The 17,221-nt window shown below is 39.1% G+C and overlaps 1 protein-coding gene across 1 annotated transcript in view; it reads right to left on the bottom strand.

Annotated features, from left to right (window-relative positions):
- Positions 1-17,221, bottom strand: part of LOC127660665 (S1 RNA-binding domain-containing protein 1-like) — a 78,582-nt gene that overhangs the window by 11,465 nt on the left and 49,896 nt on the right. The window contains exons 15-17 of the mRNA XM_052151015.1: positions 10,236-10,342; positions 8,328-8,495; positions 7,706-7,855 (exon numbers count right to left, since the gene is read on the bottom strand). Of these exons, the coding sequence (XP_052006975.1) occupies positions 7,706-7,855; positions 8,328-8,495; positions 10,236-10,342 (425 nt within the window). The remainder of the gene's footprint in view (positions 1-7,705; positions 7,856-8,327; positions 8,496-10,235; positions 10,343-17,221) is intronic.

The following is a 17,221-nucleotide window of genomic DNA, read 5'->3' as shown; positions in this document are numbered from 1 at the left end:
ACATAACAAAGGACAGTCTATAATCTTTCACAGTGCCTTCATAAAATCGCCAAGCAAATGCCCAAATACTACTCTTAAACCAGAGCACAATGGAAAAGGTCTGTCTAACTAACAGCGACACACATATGTCTTGGAGTGTTCAACAAGCCAGTAGCAATGACAGAGAGAGGTCAAGCTGTCCAGAGGTGGCTAAGGAATGCTGGGGTCCAGAGCATTACTGGAATGTGAGTTCTGGCAATGAGAGGGGGCGGACCTGCTGAGCCAGCTTGCTGATGGATGTCCGTCGCCGTGACAGCCTGACGCCAGCTAGCCAGCGCAGCTGTCCTCTGTGTGAGTGACAGGGCAGGTGGGTTCAAGTCCCACCCATTTCCTGTTGCAGACAAGGGGCTTGACAGCAACAGTGAAAGGCATATCGGCTCACACTCTCTTTTGTATGTAGCCAGAAAATTTTGCACTGTTCCAAGCTCGAACACAGATTTACATACACTAATACATATAGATCAATGTTCCTTTTTGACTCACCCTCTTGAAAAAGCGTACCGTATGCTTGACAGGAGAGATGCTGATAGGGTAATGTGTAACTCTAAACTGTGTACAAACATTGGTGCAGCTGTGGCTGTCTATGCCTGTTCTCTTACTCGTATACACACACATCAACAGTCAAGCAAGTTGCAAGATTTTCCTTAATCTGATTTCATTGGATTTACTCATTTTGGTTAGGCATTTTAATAAATATATGTTATATGCAGTTTAACAAGGCTTTACAAAAGCTTTTTATACTGGATTTTTACATTTTCTGAAGAGTGGTGCTTGTTCTTGCAAAACATGGTGCCACAATGCCAGAGCATTGCAATGCGGTTGCTAAGGTGCTATTAGTGCTTTTTAGCACATTGCTATCCGATTCCTAGATGTTCAGGGTAGTTGTTTACTGGTCCAAGTCAAAAGAGCCCACTCCGAAGTCTGAAGAATATTCTGGTCCCTAGATATGGTTTGGGTCTCTCTTTCAATGCATGTAAATTGGGTTGTTTTTACCAGTTTTATTAGCAGCCAGACAAAAATTGTAAGTTGGTTGCTTAGAAAAGTAATTGTGTACCTCTCCACATTAAGTTGCACGATTTGAGTTATCATTTGTGCCCCTTGAACAAACAGTTCAGGACAAGTCATGCACAAAAGTTTAATATCTATGGTTGTAGGTTTAGAACAAACCTGTGTGGCCTTGGCATGCACCACTAATTAAGTTAACCTTACATTATCAGAGCATTTTCATTAGTAACGTGAAGATACACAAGTTTAACCCTAAGAGCATGCTTTCATGCTCACTTTGAAACAACTAACAGGTCTAGAGTGGAAATAGGTCTAGTAAAATAATCACAGACTCTCTTTCTCTCTTGGATCTTTAAGTTATGCGGTGAAGAAAACGCAAAGAGTAAAAGACCCACACGCAATGCTCATAAATTCCAGCTTGTCACTCTCAGGTGAATTTGGAAGCTTTGGTAATTCAACAGGATCTGAGTCATTCAAGTGATGTAGCATGTTCTGAAGCCTTCAAGGCTGGAATTACAGCAACAATCCAGGTGTACAGCATCATCCTCCATTGGTTTTTCCTCCAAAGATGTCCATGGTGTTAATCAGGGACACTATGCCTCCCTCCAGCTGTCCTTCTCCAGAGAGAAAGAGAGTAAGAGAGAAGGGGTTGAACTCTGACTGATTTATGAACAGCTACAGTGCGAGTGTGACAGTGGCAGGCGATTGGCCCATTGGCTCAGGTTTCTGAAGGGGGTCTCAGCTGAGCTTATGTTTCCCTCTGGTGTGTAAGTGTTTAGGGAGTACCGGGACTGCTGCTCTTTTGGATCCAGGAGAGTGGTGCCGTCCTTATCCTTTGAGCATAATGAAAAGCAACAAAGGTGAGGAGCAATGCAAAGGAGGCCTCCTGTCCCCACACACCGTAAGCTTCTGGGTGGCCCAAAAGATAGAGGCCATCCAGACACAATGAGGAAGCTTCAGTGTGTGGTCCAGTAACCCTGAAGTAAATTTTTTATCACAGGTGAATGTAAGAGGTGAGGTATTGGGGACATTAGAGATCAACTCTCAACTGATTATTATCGTAATTACTGTACAAGACGACAAATGTTAGATTCTAATAAGAGCTTTCTTTGCATCCATTTGATTAGATAAATCTCAATCTGACAAACGGTAATTATAATCATTTTAAATTTCATATAAGCACTGAAATGATACCAGTCTGTTTTTTATTTATTTTTTGTGAAGTTGGACTAAGACTAGAATATATGATTATAGCCCAGCTTTTTCCAGAATGTATAAACATTAATCGGCATTAATCGCCTTGGTGTTGCGTGCATGCGCCAAAAGAGGTGACACAAGATGTTTACTTCAAACATTCGATTGTGCTTTGTATACTTGGACAGACTTGTATACTTGCAGCTTGACTAGGCAAAAAAACCCAAAGAAGCCTGATTATAACTGCACATGTATACAAATGAATTGTAGAAATTGAGGACTGGAGTATTCTAGTCAGATTTTAGTGCACTGTACATAGAAAAGGGTCAAATATGACTCTGGAGAAACTGTTTAATTTTACATTTAAGATTGTTAACAAATTCAAAATAAATTACTGGAATCGTTTTTTTGAATTTGGGGGGAGTTTATGTAAAGTATTTTTTTTTTGCAATTTTTCCACTAAATACAATATGTGTTAGCTGAAATGCAGATGGCAGCAAAAAATCCACCAGTTTAAGGTTTTTTTTATTTAGTTTTGTTTTATTTTATCCCCTTTTCTCCCAATTTGTTATGCCCAATTCCCACTACTTAGTAGGTCCTTGTGGTGGCGCGGTTACTCACCTTGATATGGGTGGAGGAGGACAAGTCTCAGTTGCCTCTGCTTCTGAGACAGCCAATCCACACATCTTATCGCGTGGTTCCATGTGAATGACACCGCTCACAGAATGTGGAGGCTCATGCTACTCTCCGCGATCCACGCACAAATTACCATGTGCCCCATTGAGAGCGAGATCCACTAATACTCTCCCCATAGCAACCGGGCCAATTTGGTTGCTTAGGAGACCCTGGAGCTGGAGTTACTCAGCACACCCTGGATTTGCGACTCAAGGGGTGGTAGTCAGCATCAATACTTGCTGAGCTACCCACGCAGTGCCACAACGTCCATAGTTAATACAGTTAGTGTTATTACAGTAAATTCAAGGTAAATGATGGTAAGTGTTGTGATGATTTTTAAAGCCTTCTAGCTTATGTTTACTGCTGTTTTCTTTGTCTGTGTTGTTTCGAATGTGGGGGCTGTTTATTTTATTAGTTTTGCAACAGAGAATTCTGTGTTGCGTTCGAACGGGTTTCACAATCCCCGCCACGCATCTCACTTTGGTTCACAAGTTTATTTAAAATATTCTGTGCGGCTGAGACCAGTCCGTGAATTACCGCACCTGCTCACGCTGCTCTATTTATTGAGCCATGTTGATAAATGGTCCGGATGGCGCTGCGCCACTGCTAAATGTATTTAGGGGGAACACTGGATCGTTTTCAACCCATGTCAATATGTTGCATTGGTGGCAAGCTGTTGATTAACACAGACAAAAATTTAGACTCTTCTCTTCAGCATGTTTAATATTACCGGAAAATGTGGATACAGAAAATATACATATAATGAAAGCCCAGCAGCAAGACAGAGGATGGTTTAAAGGCACTTGAGCTTTAAAGTTGTCAATATCATCCTTTTGAGGAAGATTTAAGTTGACATATTGTTGGAAATAACCTGGAATATTCTAGTGATCTATTCAAATGGTGATATTTAGAAAATCGTTTACATATCCCGAGTGAAGGTTCTAATAATAACCAACTCACTTTTCTATGGCTAATATTTAAATTCTATAGATGATCCATCAGGGTCAGGCATACTGTGTATATGTATTTGTGTATGCATGCATGCATGCGTGCGTGTGTGGGAAGTGATTCCAAGTGGTGGGGCTAAGGGTATCAAGTTCATTACATTAGAGCAACATGATCCACCATTACCGTCTGCTGGCCCACGCTTTGCAAAGCGGCCATCGCAGAACAAAATCACTCACGAAATGGAGGCAGACAAGCTGCATGTTTCACAGACAAAATGTGTGACTGTTTTCCAGATAGTTCAAACTAAATAAAATATGAATTACAAATTAAAATTCTGTCACAATTTACTCACCCTCACGTTGTTCTAAACCTGTATAACTTTCTTTCCACTGTGGAACACAAAAAGAGATGCTATATAGAGTGTTAGCCTAAGTCACCATTCACTTTCATTGTATCTATTTCGGTTTCCATAAAATGAAAGTGAAACGACTAACATTTCTGCCTATAATCTTCTTTTGTGTTCCTCAAAAGAAAGTCACTCAAACAGGTTTGTTATAGCATCAGGGTGAGTAAATGTGAGTAAATTTTTGGGGTGAACTAACCCTTTAATTTCTATTCTCATTAACTGCTTTATTTCAGAGCTGGAATGAATAGAGCCACGAATGTGAGCAAGTGAAAAGGGACATGGGCTGTCAGTACCTATAATGCAGGGGAAAGAGAGTGATCTGGTGAAACAGAGGACAAGAGTGATGAACCCAGTGCAGAAATGGGTTACAGATTGTTGGGAATCTGTCAAGCTTGTCATCATCATTATAAAGCCATCTCTCAGTCATCCTGCTCGCATCATTAGCATTTTGATTCCAGCCCTGGCTGGAGCTTGTAACATATTTGATACAATTTATTAATTTAGTAATACCCAGAATTCCTCCCAAGCCCCCTAGAAACCCTTGTTTTAAGTCCGCTACATTAGTTGGGTGCTACATTACCAACTCAGCACTGCTGGTGGCCATGTTTAATCAAATCCTGTTACTCCAAGAAAAATATGCCTTAACTCATGATGACAATTGGAGTGAAGCAACATCCATTAGCACAGCATTTGGTAACGATAGAGTATGGTGATAATACAGGGGACTGCAAGGGAGGCTTTTCTGCCTGGTTTAGTCAGAAATGAAGCCTAACGGAGAGAAATGAAAATAAACAGAAGGAGAGTAAAGGAAGGAGGATATAACAGGGTGATTATTCCCCCACTCCATGCCCCTAAGTGGCTTTATTAGACCTCTGACCCCGTAAGCGGCTCTGACGACAAATAGGGCAGAGAATGGGTGGACAAGTACAACACACAAGCACATGGCTCACACATGCAGATGCATGCATCAGCACACATAGGGCACCATGTTTTCCATGATGTGGAAAACATGGGCAGAATCGCAGAATTCAGAAATAAAAGAATGAACTACAAAATCTGAATGTCACTGAATATTTGACATATTTAGGATAAAATTAATGTTTGAATGCACAATTCATCAAATTACAATCGTGATTTATAACAATTGAATAAATATTGCCTACAGTCTGCATGTGCTAAGGGCTTCAAAGTGGATGCATGAAGCCAGCAACTAATACACTGAAAACACCTCATCATTAGCATCATAAGTGCCCTGTTCACTTCATTCACATTTAAGCACGCAGCACAAGCAGACTAATTATCTATATAATTAAATATAGCTTTTTGGGGTTAATAAACTGCTTATCCTAAAGCCTAGTGTACACTACATGACTCAAGCTAGCCTCATTTGATGTTTTGAGTCAGACGACTGGTCTGCGACAAGAAGTCTCAGATCTCATGACGAACGTTCTTGTTATGTGCACACTCGTGTGACATGCCAAGACTAGTACCAGACACTGAGACAGTTTTCAAAACGGCTTGATATCTAGACGTCTCGACGTCAAGGTTGCGCACCATCCCAATGAGCGAAAGATGACAATGTGCCACAGACAATGAAATATAGAGAGAGCGCAAGAGGAAGGTATGGTATTAGAATTCCTTCATGTTTGTTGAAAGAGGAGAGCAAGATTTGGGTAGCAAGAGATTGAAAAGTAATTAGAAAATAAGATAAAAAATCATCCACATCTCCCTACCTGCTGTCTTTATTATTTTGAGCTGTTTTTATAATTTTTTTCCTTTGCAAATTAGCACATATGCATACAAATTGGCACTAGCCATTCTTTCATGTTTGTTGAAAGATTAGAGCAAGGTAATGGGTAGCAGGAGACAAAAACAATTAAATAAAACCTCACCCACATCTCCCTTCTCGCTGTTTTTATTATTATCTGCGGTTTACAAATGGTGCCTATAAAGTGTGAACTCGGGCAAGAGCCGTTCTTTAATATTTGTTGATATGGTAATAAGAATAAACTGCAGGGTTCTGGGTAGCTCAGCGAGTATTGACGCTGACTACCACCCTTGGAGTTGCAAGTTCAAATCCAAGGAATGCTAAGTGACCAAATTGGCCCGGTTGCTAGGGAGATTAGAGTCACATGGGGTAACCTCCTCGTGGTCGCTATAATGTGGTTCTCGCTCTCGGTGGGGTGTGTGGCGAGTTGTGCGTGGATGCTGTGGAAAATAGTGTGGGCCTCCATACGAGCTACGTCTCCGTGGTAATGCGCTCAACAGGCCATGTGAAAAGATGTGCGGATTGACTGTCTCAGACACAGAGGCAACAGAGATTTGTCCTACGCCACCCGGATTGAGGCGAGTCACAACTGCACTATGAGGACTTAAGAGTGCATTGGGAATTGGGCATTTCATATTGGGGAGAAAAAGAATAAACCACAGCATTTTGTGAATTAATTTCTTTATCTTAATTTTAAGATGCATTTTTGACGATGATTTAAATGTCATGTTTGCGAATAATTAAGAGAAACTGTGCACCAGTTTTAGCGCTTTCTTTCTCATCTTCTACTTTTTTGCGCTTTATTATCATTTAGTAAAACACAGATGTAATGACTGATGTATGTCCTCGTGAAATCAGAGACTCTCCTCGATATCAAAACACAAGTTGTCAAAAGAGATGACCAGATTTAACAGTGAAGACTCGCTTGTGATCGGATCACCCAAAACGCATCTTAATAACAGTGTGCACAGCCAAAGCTCAAATCGGATACAAAAATGGATTGTGCTCTGAGGGTCTGTATAGAAGCACTAACTGTTCCATTTTGATTTGATTCAAGTTCTATGAATTCAGAAACATTTTTATGGAAAACACAGAATTGGCAAAAAGACATTAAACACAGTAATGCAACTAAAGCCAAAATACGACATCATCTTTGATTGAAGAGAAATAAGTATGCCTAATAGGCAGTGAATTCCTTAATTATAGTCGCCATATACCAATAACCCCCCCAAACTCCACAGCACTGGCCAATGCCGTGCCTACAGTTCATATTCAATTAAAAACAAAAAAACGTTCACATGTACACACTGATTTTGAACTTGCAGCTGTCATGCACGCATGTGCATCCAAACCACAGGGCATCCGTGCGCACATCTTCTGGAAGCAATAGGCACAAGTGTCAGATTGAAGTAGTCTAAACAGACTTGAGCAGCACAGCTGCAGGGAGAGCTTCATTCACTGCCAGTGAGCACTGAGTATAAACTGAATGTGCTTTTCATATGAGCGGGAGCAGCTCACAGCACAGCTCTATCACTCTGAGCAACACAGGACCAGATGCTCCCACTTGATGTAAACACACACATGCGCTACCACTTGGGTCAATCCTCAAACAGATCCAATGATCATCTGCAGTAGTAATGTGATAGCTCAATGCCATGCTCTGTTCTCACCTCAGGGTGATACTGTAGGATTCAGGATGGATGCAGGTTTGGTCCAGTGGGTTAAACTGGTTACAGGTGCTAGCAGAGGCCTTGACTTTTCTTTTCTCAACTGTCTGTTTTAGAGGAACTTCAAGGTCTTGGTTTGCTCCAGAGCTGTATCTGCATAAACCACAAATACAAATACAAGAGAGAGTAAAATGCCTGAAATTGTAGTTAAACATTTAAGAATCCTGCATCCAAGTAGTGTAATAAATCCAAGCAGAAAGCTAATATTTAAAGAAGATTTCTAAACTGAAATAAAATAAAATGATATATAATAATTTTTGGGTAACCATAGATAAGGGATAATTCCAGCAAAATGCAATTGTAATTAGATGATTGTACTGAAAATGTGAATGGTGTCAAACAAAATTCATTTGGGATGTAAATGATTCTAGAATCATTGGTTTGAGATGGTTTGTAGATTCCTCTGATTCCTAATTTCTAAAACAAGTTACATGACAGAGAACTTACCAAGGACAATTGAAAAAGATGAGATTTTAATAATCAAAAATTATGCATTGTTAAAAGGTAGCTTATTGCAAAAATATATAACTATACAAGTGGCATTACCCTGTTAGGGATAGTGTACCTGTGTACGGTCTCTGGGTTGATCCTGATAAAGCCAGCACACTGCTGAAAACTCTTAGGACCGAGGCCTTTAACCAGTTTCAGCTGCTCTCTGTTGAAAAAAGGTCTGTTCTTTTCTCTCCACTCCATAATACTGTGTGCTCGCCCTGCATTCAGGCCTGCAACATGCCTGATTAAACAAAAAGCTAAATTTACTTCAACATTTAAGACATTTTAAAATGGATTTTACATGTCCTCACACCTCTTTTCTGAAATGACTGGAATTTTTCAGTTCTTGTCCATTGAATACTGTAGCTAGTTTTTCTATTTCTTCCCTTATTTCATTAATACCATCTTCTAAATATTGTATATAATTTATTTTGGTTTACGCAATTGCAATGAAGTCCAAGTGATTCCTGACTAATCTGTCCAAAAAGCCTAAGCTTTACCTCTCATATCTTCCTACTTACCTGCCCGGATCAATTCCTGTTTGCTTTTGGAATTAGTCATTGCTTTATATGTCAATACATGCATTAACTAACTACACATACTGGATAATTAAAGTCAACCCAAGGAAATGGAAATTCCTTTTCATATTGATGTAATCCCTACATTCACAAATGAGAAGTCAGATATTAGTAAAAAATATTTCCAAAAGAATTACCAAATGGTTGCCTAAGATCTCATAATCTTTTAGACCTTTTCATGCAAAACAGACAGGCATTGAGAAGTTTTTTGTGACAAGGTATAGGCAATTTGAAGTGGCAGCTCCCCCGAAAGCAGCTATGTAAACATTCTATGTCATCACTTATAAATAACGGCCTAATAATGCTGGAGCCATGAACACGTCGTCTGAAGCTCTCATACTAAGAGCTTATTTAAAGTCAGGTAAACAGATGACCTGATTCCAGTCTACCAGCGTTTAACCCTGCCTCGTAATGGAATCATACAGCTTTCCAGCTCAGAATACAGATGTATGTGTGTGTAAGTGTGCAATAATTCACAGGCATAAGCTTAAAAAAAGTTAAATATAGCAGTCCGATCTATGTCAAATATGTGCGCTTTTAAGTCTAACAATTACATGTATCTGAATTTAGTATAATGATTAAAGATGTCTGTCTTAAAATGTTTTGTTTTTTTATTCGCTTACATACACACACTAGCCTCTAGTGTCAAGAGAATGACTTCAAAAATAAGGGTCTATTCAGACCAAACTCAATTTTGTGCTAAAAAATAAGCTAGAGCGCACAACGAGTGGAACAGAATGCAGGTGTTTTAAAACGTTTTACAAAAACGAGACACATTTTAAAATGTTTTTTCTTTAAATGGCCCTCTTGCACGAGATGCTGATCAGTTTGATGTGCCGCACCAGTCAAAGATGTCCTTCTAGTGCATGTTTACATGGAAAAACAATGAAAATAGAGTACAGATGGATGCAAAAACCCATTTAGTGTGAACAGCCTCTAAGCCCTGTATATTAAAACTAACATTTCTAAGGCACATCGAGGGGCATGTAGAAATTATCCTAATTTTATTCCAGAAATTAGATGTCACTGTTCTATAGAGTCATTGGTAATTACTCACAAAATCCTACAAGGTATTATACAGAGCCACTAGTTGTTTCCCTGTACAAGCAATATACTGTACATATGAATTACAGTGTTTCTGTATTCTGTAGGCTTATATGCCTAATATTTGAGGCTATACATCTCAATTTGCGTATACGTAGGAGAACAGCAATGTTTGTGTATGTAGATCACAATGTTTGTGTGTAGTAGGGATGTGAAAATAGGTTACAGTGCATGCGCTTGAGTACGTGTGTATGTGCGATGTGTAGGGTGTCAGACTAAACAGAAAATGAAGCAGAAGTGGGGAGGCGAGTGAGAAGTTGCCATGTTGTGACTCCTGCTGGAAAGTATTTGGCCTCTACCTCATCAGTGTCTCTGAACAGATGTTGATGTCCACTCCCACGAAGCTCACACACTCCTGCACCACCCCATCCAGCACTGCCCTCAGCAAACTCTGTGACACATCGTGCTGGAAAGAGTGACCACAGTCTTAGAAAGCGTGTTTGTTTAAGTGTGCAAAAAGAGAGAAGGAGGGGCTTCTTCTTTGACCTGGGCTCAGAAAATGAAACCGAGCACCTTGACTATACTTTTCTAGTATGCAGGCTTGATTCAATTGAAATTCTGACGTACATTAAAGTTCACTCAATCTGCTGTTACTTTTAAATGAATTAAAACCGTGAAAGTTCAAATCTGTGTCAAGTCTACATCTATTAGATATCTCAGTTACAAATCCTGTTGTCTCAGTCACTTTCCAAAAACAAGCCATTTCACAAGGCTAATGTTGTGTCACTGGCAATCAAAAGGTAACCCTAAATACTTTGCGGTGTTCATGCTGGTCTGAAAAAAAAGAGACGGCAGAATAAAAAGGCAGCCAGTGGATCGCTTTGCCTCAAGAGACACAGAAAGAAGGTCTGAAGCTGTTTTCATTGGAAAGCATCTGTGACACTTCAAAGTCTTCTCACAGGGGTTTTCCATTAAGTGCTGGAAATTGATAAAGTTAATCCAGCCGAACTTTTCACACTTTGGAGGTGGTTTTCTACAATGAAGATGGAATTCAAAGCAAAGGAAAAACCACAATGCAAAAATCAAAACTGACCAAAATTAGGAGCAAGGAGGGAATTCTGAACATTTTTGTCTTGCATTGAGGCCAGTATTCATATGGAAGACGTTACCAGTGTTTGAGATCTGGTAAGAAGAATATGCAAACCTTCATTTGAAAGCACTCATTATGATGAATACTTTACACCACTCTGGACAATATGACTAAATCAAAGAGGGCCAATTACTCAAATCAATCGATCCAATGCAGGGTGATAAGTATAATGCATATCAGCAAAGATATACCATAGCTGTGCTTCTAAAAAACATTTAAGATCCATCCAAGAATTATGGGAATAGAAGAGTGGAAAATACATGTTAGCTAAATCACAATGATGAAAGAAGCTCATAGACTTCAGTTCCATTTAAAATAAAAACTCAAATTCAAAGCTTTTGATGAAGTGTTGCGAATGTGTTATATGCCAATGACTTTTGCATCAGCTGCCAGTTTTATGATTACATAAAATGGTGATGAGGAACATTAATAAGAGGGTACATACAGTAAAGAGGTAACAAAGATTTGATACTCAAATTTTCTTTCATTAGGGGAAAACCCCAACTTAATTTAAAAGGGTAGCACTGATTTTGTGGTGGTGGCGCACGTATAACATGCATTGCCTGTTCGGTGTAGTTTTCTGCAAGTAAATTTACTGTGCCAGTAAGGTCCAATGTGCTCAACTTATAATTTTTTGCTATTGTGTGAATATAAATTCACTATATTAAACAGGCCTCTTACAACTAACTCAAAACACATTCAACCTCCCTTATGCACACACACAAATACACACAGTCAAACACTAACACAGGAACAGTCAGAAATAATAAACAGACATAGATTATATATTTACCTCATATTTGGACACAGTGGTTAACTTTTAGAGAGTGTTAGTGTTTTAAATTGCATGACCAGTGAGGGAAAAGTAGGAGGTAGGCCTGAGATTGGGTCGATCAGCCATAATGGCGTTGTGATATTCATTCTTGGACTTTAAAAACATTTGGCAAACAAACTATAAGTAAGCCATTTGTAGGATAATTTTAATTAAAATTAAACACTGCATTTCTGTGGTGCTATGAAAATTCCAGACCAACACAACAACATTGACTCAACCAATGGCTTGAGTTGGGGGTGGGACAATCTGTTTGTTTGATCAAGGCAGACGGTGGACATATTAGGAAGGCTGTTTCAAAACCATGTTTATTGTTGCAATTTCGTTTGGTGCCACTAGTGGCACAGACATTACATCCTTCAGCAAGTAAAAAAAGGATAAAGAAGAAAAAATATGGATTCAAAAAAAATAAATAAGAGGGAACTACTTGGACTCTATATGCTGAGGTACTTCATATAAAAGGCAAGTAATGCTTAAAGGGTGAGTGTTTTCTTTCTGTGCAAAGATGATAATGCTTTAATGATCAGTTCTAAAATGACTGACAGAGTGATGGAATAGCCACTAATTACTGGAGGGTACTATATAACTCCAAGTGGCTTCTGTTTTCAGAATAAAAAAAGTTTTAATGAATATGGTTAAATATGCCAATGGCATAGGAAAAAGAGAGAAATAAAATAAAATAAAATAGGTATGTAAACAAGAGGTGAAAAGTATCTATTAGATATGACAGAATAAGGTGGTAAAAATATCACAGATGACGAGAGATTGAGTGACTACTAGGCAGTGTGGGTGAGCTGTGCGGGTTACAGCCATGGACATTCTGTCCGTTTTAACATGACAGACTGCCGATGACTGCCATTGAAACACGGACGCCAGTGTGATAACAAATTCAGTCCAAATAATAGACAAAAAGCACACCTTGCAATATTCTTATTTTCTAGTTTTAGTGCTGAACTAGGTTAAAAATAAAATCTTTAGCTAACATCATAAGTAATGGTTTTTAAACTTCAGTAGTGGCACTGAGATCTCAGCACTAGACATCCTCTGGGAGCTAGAGTGAGTGTGAAACGTTTAAAATGTTAAGCTCTAAAGGGTGTAATTTTGCACTCTGTTGTAATATTGCCTCAAGTGGTTAATCCAGTTAATTGCAACTCACCAAAATTCTTAAATTACACCAGAGAGAATTGAGGAAGAAATATTATTATTTTAGTATCACTCCCTAAACCTAGCTGGTGGTACACAAATCCTGGAAAGAAACTAATATTATTCACCAAAACATGTTGCACAAGAACAGCCTTCATGTGAGAGAACCCTACCCGTCTTAAAATTCAGTCAAAATCTCTCACACATCTCCTCTGTAACCTTAGAGAGGTGAGAAATGTGTGTATGCTACTGGAATGCATGTGTATAAAATCAAACAATAAACATTAATGCTAGAGGTTAGAAGCTTTCACGAGATTCATCAACTGCACATCAATCATTCCAAATGATCGTCTCGCCCTGTTTACTCTAAAGAAATACCCAGACATACAACATTTTGTCATTTTCCCATATGATGCTTGGAGTGATTTCAAAACCGCCACTCATGAGATGCATATTATCAACGTATCACCATTGTACAAGTATAGTTTTTGCTTCTACAATCACTGATAGCATGCCGATAATCAATAAATCAGTGCATGCTCAAGGGACTTTTCACAAAGAATAACAAATAACTCCTTATTTTTAAGCTACAAAAACCTAAAGCCACATAATAGCCGGATGCAACCTGAGAAGTGTGTGGACAAGTTCCCATGTAGCTGCTCCCATACCCTAAGGTTAGCTTTTGAGTTCTTGGCAACCAAACATCTGCATAGAGGACCTCGAGCGCAGATAGAGAGAAAATTCTCATTCCTTGAGCAGGCTGTTAGAGGAAGACACCTAAAAAGTGTTGACTCCAGGTGGTTTGGAGCTCTGATGATGGAATGCACATTTATTAGAATGCTATCAATCATCATGAATCCCCCGATCTATTTATAAAGGCAGTTCTAGAAAGTTATGTGTTAGGCTACATTAATTTACGAGGTGGGAGGCCCCCACTGCGATATTAGCACTCATATACTGGGAGAAAAACTCAAATGAACGGCATATGATGGAACCAGAGAACAGTCAATGATCCCTATCAATTGTCAGGCCGTCTGCCACTGCATGGTCAGGAGAGAGGGAATTAAGGTTTCAAATACCCATCAATCCCTGTGAACAAATTGAACAAAGCTGAACAATAGGGTAAAAAACAAGCAGAAATGTGTGGTCGACGTATGTGAATATCTGAAAAATGATCAGTGACATTGCAAACCATCCTTGCTTCCAGTAGAAGCTGTTGAAAAAGGCTTCAGCCTTCACCCGTATTATTTCTCCAATCTCATGTCAATCTTACTGGATAATATAAAATGGCACAACTTTACATTTAGGGAGTGTAAAAACCGAGGCACACTGAGCTTCATTTGAGCATAAGATAAGAATCAAATCAATGTCTCCGGGAAGCCCACCACTGGTGCCTGAGAAAGAAAATGCTTGTTTAGAAGCTGATATTAAGCTTTCCATCTGTCTTCAAACACACGCAAGCCACACTCTCTGGTCCTCATTCACAGTGGGAAGTGCGGCTGACAGCTGAGCTTTGACATGGCTTAGCAGTGTGGCAACCCTGAAGACAAAACAACCAAAACTCAATTAAAGCATTTGGGAAAAGGTGAAGAAATATGGTGTGAGTTCACATGGTTTTGATGCCTGCCTTCTGATTTAACAGACATATCCAGGGCCCTCAATCCTCAACATGCCAGGTACGGGATGGGCTAGAGGTAACAAAAATACACACATATGCCACACAACACTTCTCTCATTGCCTCACCTTCATCAAGCCAAGCAGAGCCACAGTGAGGTCTCCAACCCAAGTCATGCACACACGTACACATAAAAATATACACTTTCTCCCTCCCAAATACACACTCACACAAACCAGCAGGGATTAAATTCAGGTGCGAGGTCCTGTTTGGCTTGGATGGGCCCCAGCAACAGAACAAAGTGTGTCTGTCCACACTCGGCCCAGTTAACAGCTTTTTCTTTTATGGAAAACTGCCACTCCGAGACGCCAATCAGTTCTTCTCTCCCCTCTCACAACCCAACGCAGATCTAACCAGCTGCAGGCTCTGAAAACACTTCCCAGAGAGCTGAAAACACAAAAGATGTTTGACGAGGCGATCCCTTTACATACCTCCCAAACCTCTGCCTCCTGCGTAACCAGAGACTGACATTTTCAGCAAACTACGAAAGCTCCAAAATGAGCATTTGAAAACAGCTGAAGACATCCTGACAGAGGTCTACAAAATGACTGACATCTCGAAAAATTCAGTCAAATCATACTTAATAGGGTACAATTTCTACCTATTCTATTAAAAAAAAATGGCCTGTTACTCTATGCGATTGTCTTGTCTTGAAATGTATTCATTTCATTTTATACAGACCTTATGCTCCATCCTATAGTACTTAGTTACAGGTATAAAATAATTATACACAATGTAATATATACAGGGTTCACACATTTTTTGACCAATGAATTTCCATGACCATGAAGGATTTTTACAAATAATTTTGATTCAGAAAAATGTCCTTGTTCACCAATTTGAATGATTAATTAAAAATACAATTATTTGCTAACAATCTCTACATAACCTTTAAACTAGTGCAATATCTAGTCAATTAATTACTTAAGAGCTGAGAAAATGTATTAAATTATTTACTCTTGATATATTTTCATTAAGTTTAAGACTGGTATTATTTTTATTTTCAGGACTTTTTCAGGAGTGGAAAACACATTTTTATACAGGCTTTCCATGTCCATGGGAATCTATTAGAATTATTCAATGCATGCTTTGCACTGTTAAATAACCATCATTGTGAATGAATTCAAACAAACTTTCAAATGGCACTCTTTCATGAGTTCTGGCACCAAATCAGGTGATGCAGTTTCCAGGCTGCGAGGTGACATATTAATAGCTGATTTTGACACTTTTCTCACCTTCCTCCATCTTTCCTTTATCTCAGGCAAAGCCTGGAGTTCACGTCTTGAGACAGTAAACACCTGTCAAACAGAAAATAAGAGCTGCACCCACACACGGCATTACAGGACTCACCCAGTAAAATCATGAGGAAAAACAAGAAGCACGAATAAGAAAGATAAAAGCAGTGATAAGCAATGGGAATCATTGCCATACAGGTAAAAGATGGGAATATGAAAAAAATGAAGGAAAAAAAAAACACAGCAAGAGCATTAACATGAATCAGAATATCAGTTAAAGTGTTCAGTGGAGTGCATTTTCCCACGCGAAAGGGCTGAGTTATCAATCATCGTCAATCAGCTTCCTGTCAGTCAATACTTACACCTTTATTCACTCTCTTCTGTTCTAGCCTGAGGGAGCAGTCTTAGCATTAAAAATAGAAAACCTGCAGGAAACTGCAGTACTGTGACATCACCTGAGCCTTTTTCTTTTCTTTGTCCTTAAACACAACTTTCATCTCATCCATCGCAAACACACTTTTTTTAACCAAGCAGAGTGTTTACTGCTATTCTGAACTGAATCAATAAACAGCCTTCACTTATGAACAAGATCATTGTCAATTCGTTCACAAAGAGACCAATAGAGCTCTTTCTGTGTGAACAAATATTTGAATGTAACTTATATTTTGTGATGCTAAATTAAGGTACATATTAAGTAACTACCTAACATATGCATACACTTTAACTTCAGGAAAACTGAATATACAACTGATAGACTGATTAACATGATTAATATGATGAGAGACTGCAAGTGGTATGGACTGTCGACACACACACGTTGATATTTGTGGTGTACGAGGACTCTCCATAGACATAATGATTTTTATACTGTACAAACTATCTATTCTATCCCCTAACTCTACCCCTTAAACTAACCCTCACAGAAACTTTTTGCCATTTTTCATTTTGAAAAAAAAAAAACATTGTTTAGTATGTTTAAGTCGTTTGAATTACAGGGACACTAGGTGTGTCCTCATAAACCACGTTTATAGCATAATGTCCCCGTAACTACTAGTGCATAGCCTAAAACAATTTCCTCTCAAACATCAACACACACACACACACACACACACACACACAGGGAATGTGTGTCAAGGAGAGTGACAGTTTTCTTAATATCCGGGTGTGTGTGTGGTGTTTTCTCTCACAGCTGGGTAAAATGGTAAAATGTGCCCTCTGGGACCTTTAAGCAGTTGGAAAACCTGAACACACTCCACCTATCTCTCAGTGATTGACAGTTCACTATATAAACCTAAACTCTGGAGGTCCC

This window comes from Xyrauchen texanus, chromosome 20, assembly GCF_025860055.1.
Source record: "Xyrauchen texanus isolate HMW12.3.18 chromosome 20, RBS_HiC_50CHRs, whole genome shotgun sequence".
NCBI classification, from domain to species: domain Eukaryota; kingdom Metazoa; phylum Chordata; class Actinopteri; order Cypriniformes; family Catostomidae; genus Xyrauchen; species Xyrauchen texanus.
Note: the sequence above shows the minus strand (reverse complement) of the source record. Positions and strands in the feature narration are given on the sequence as shown.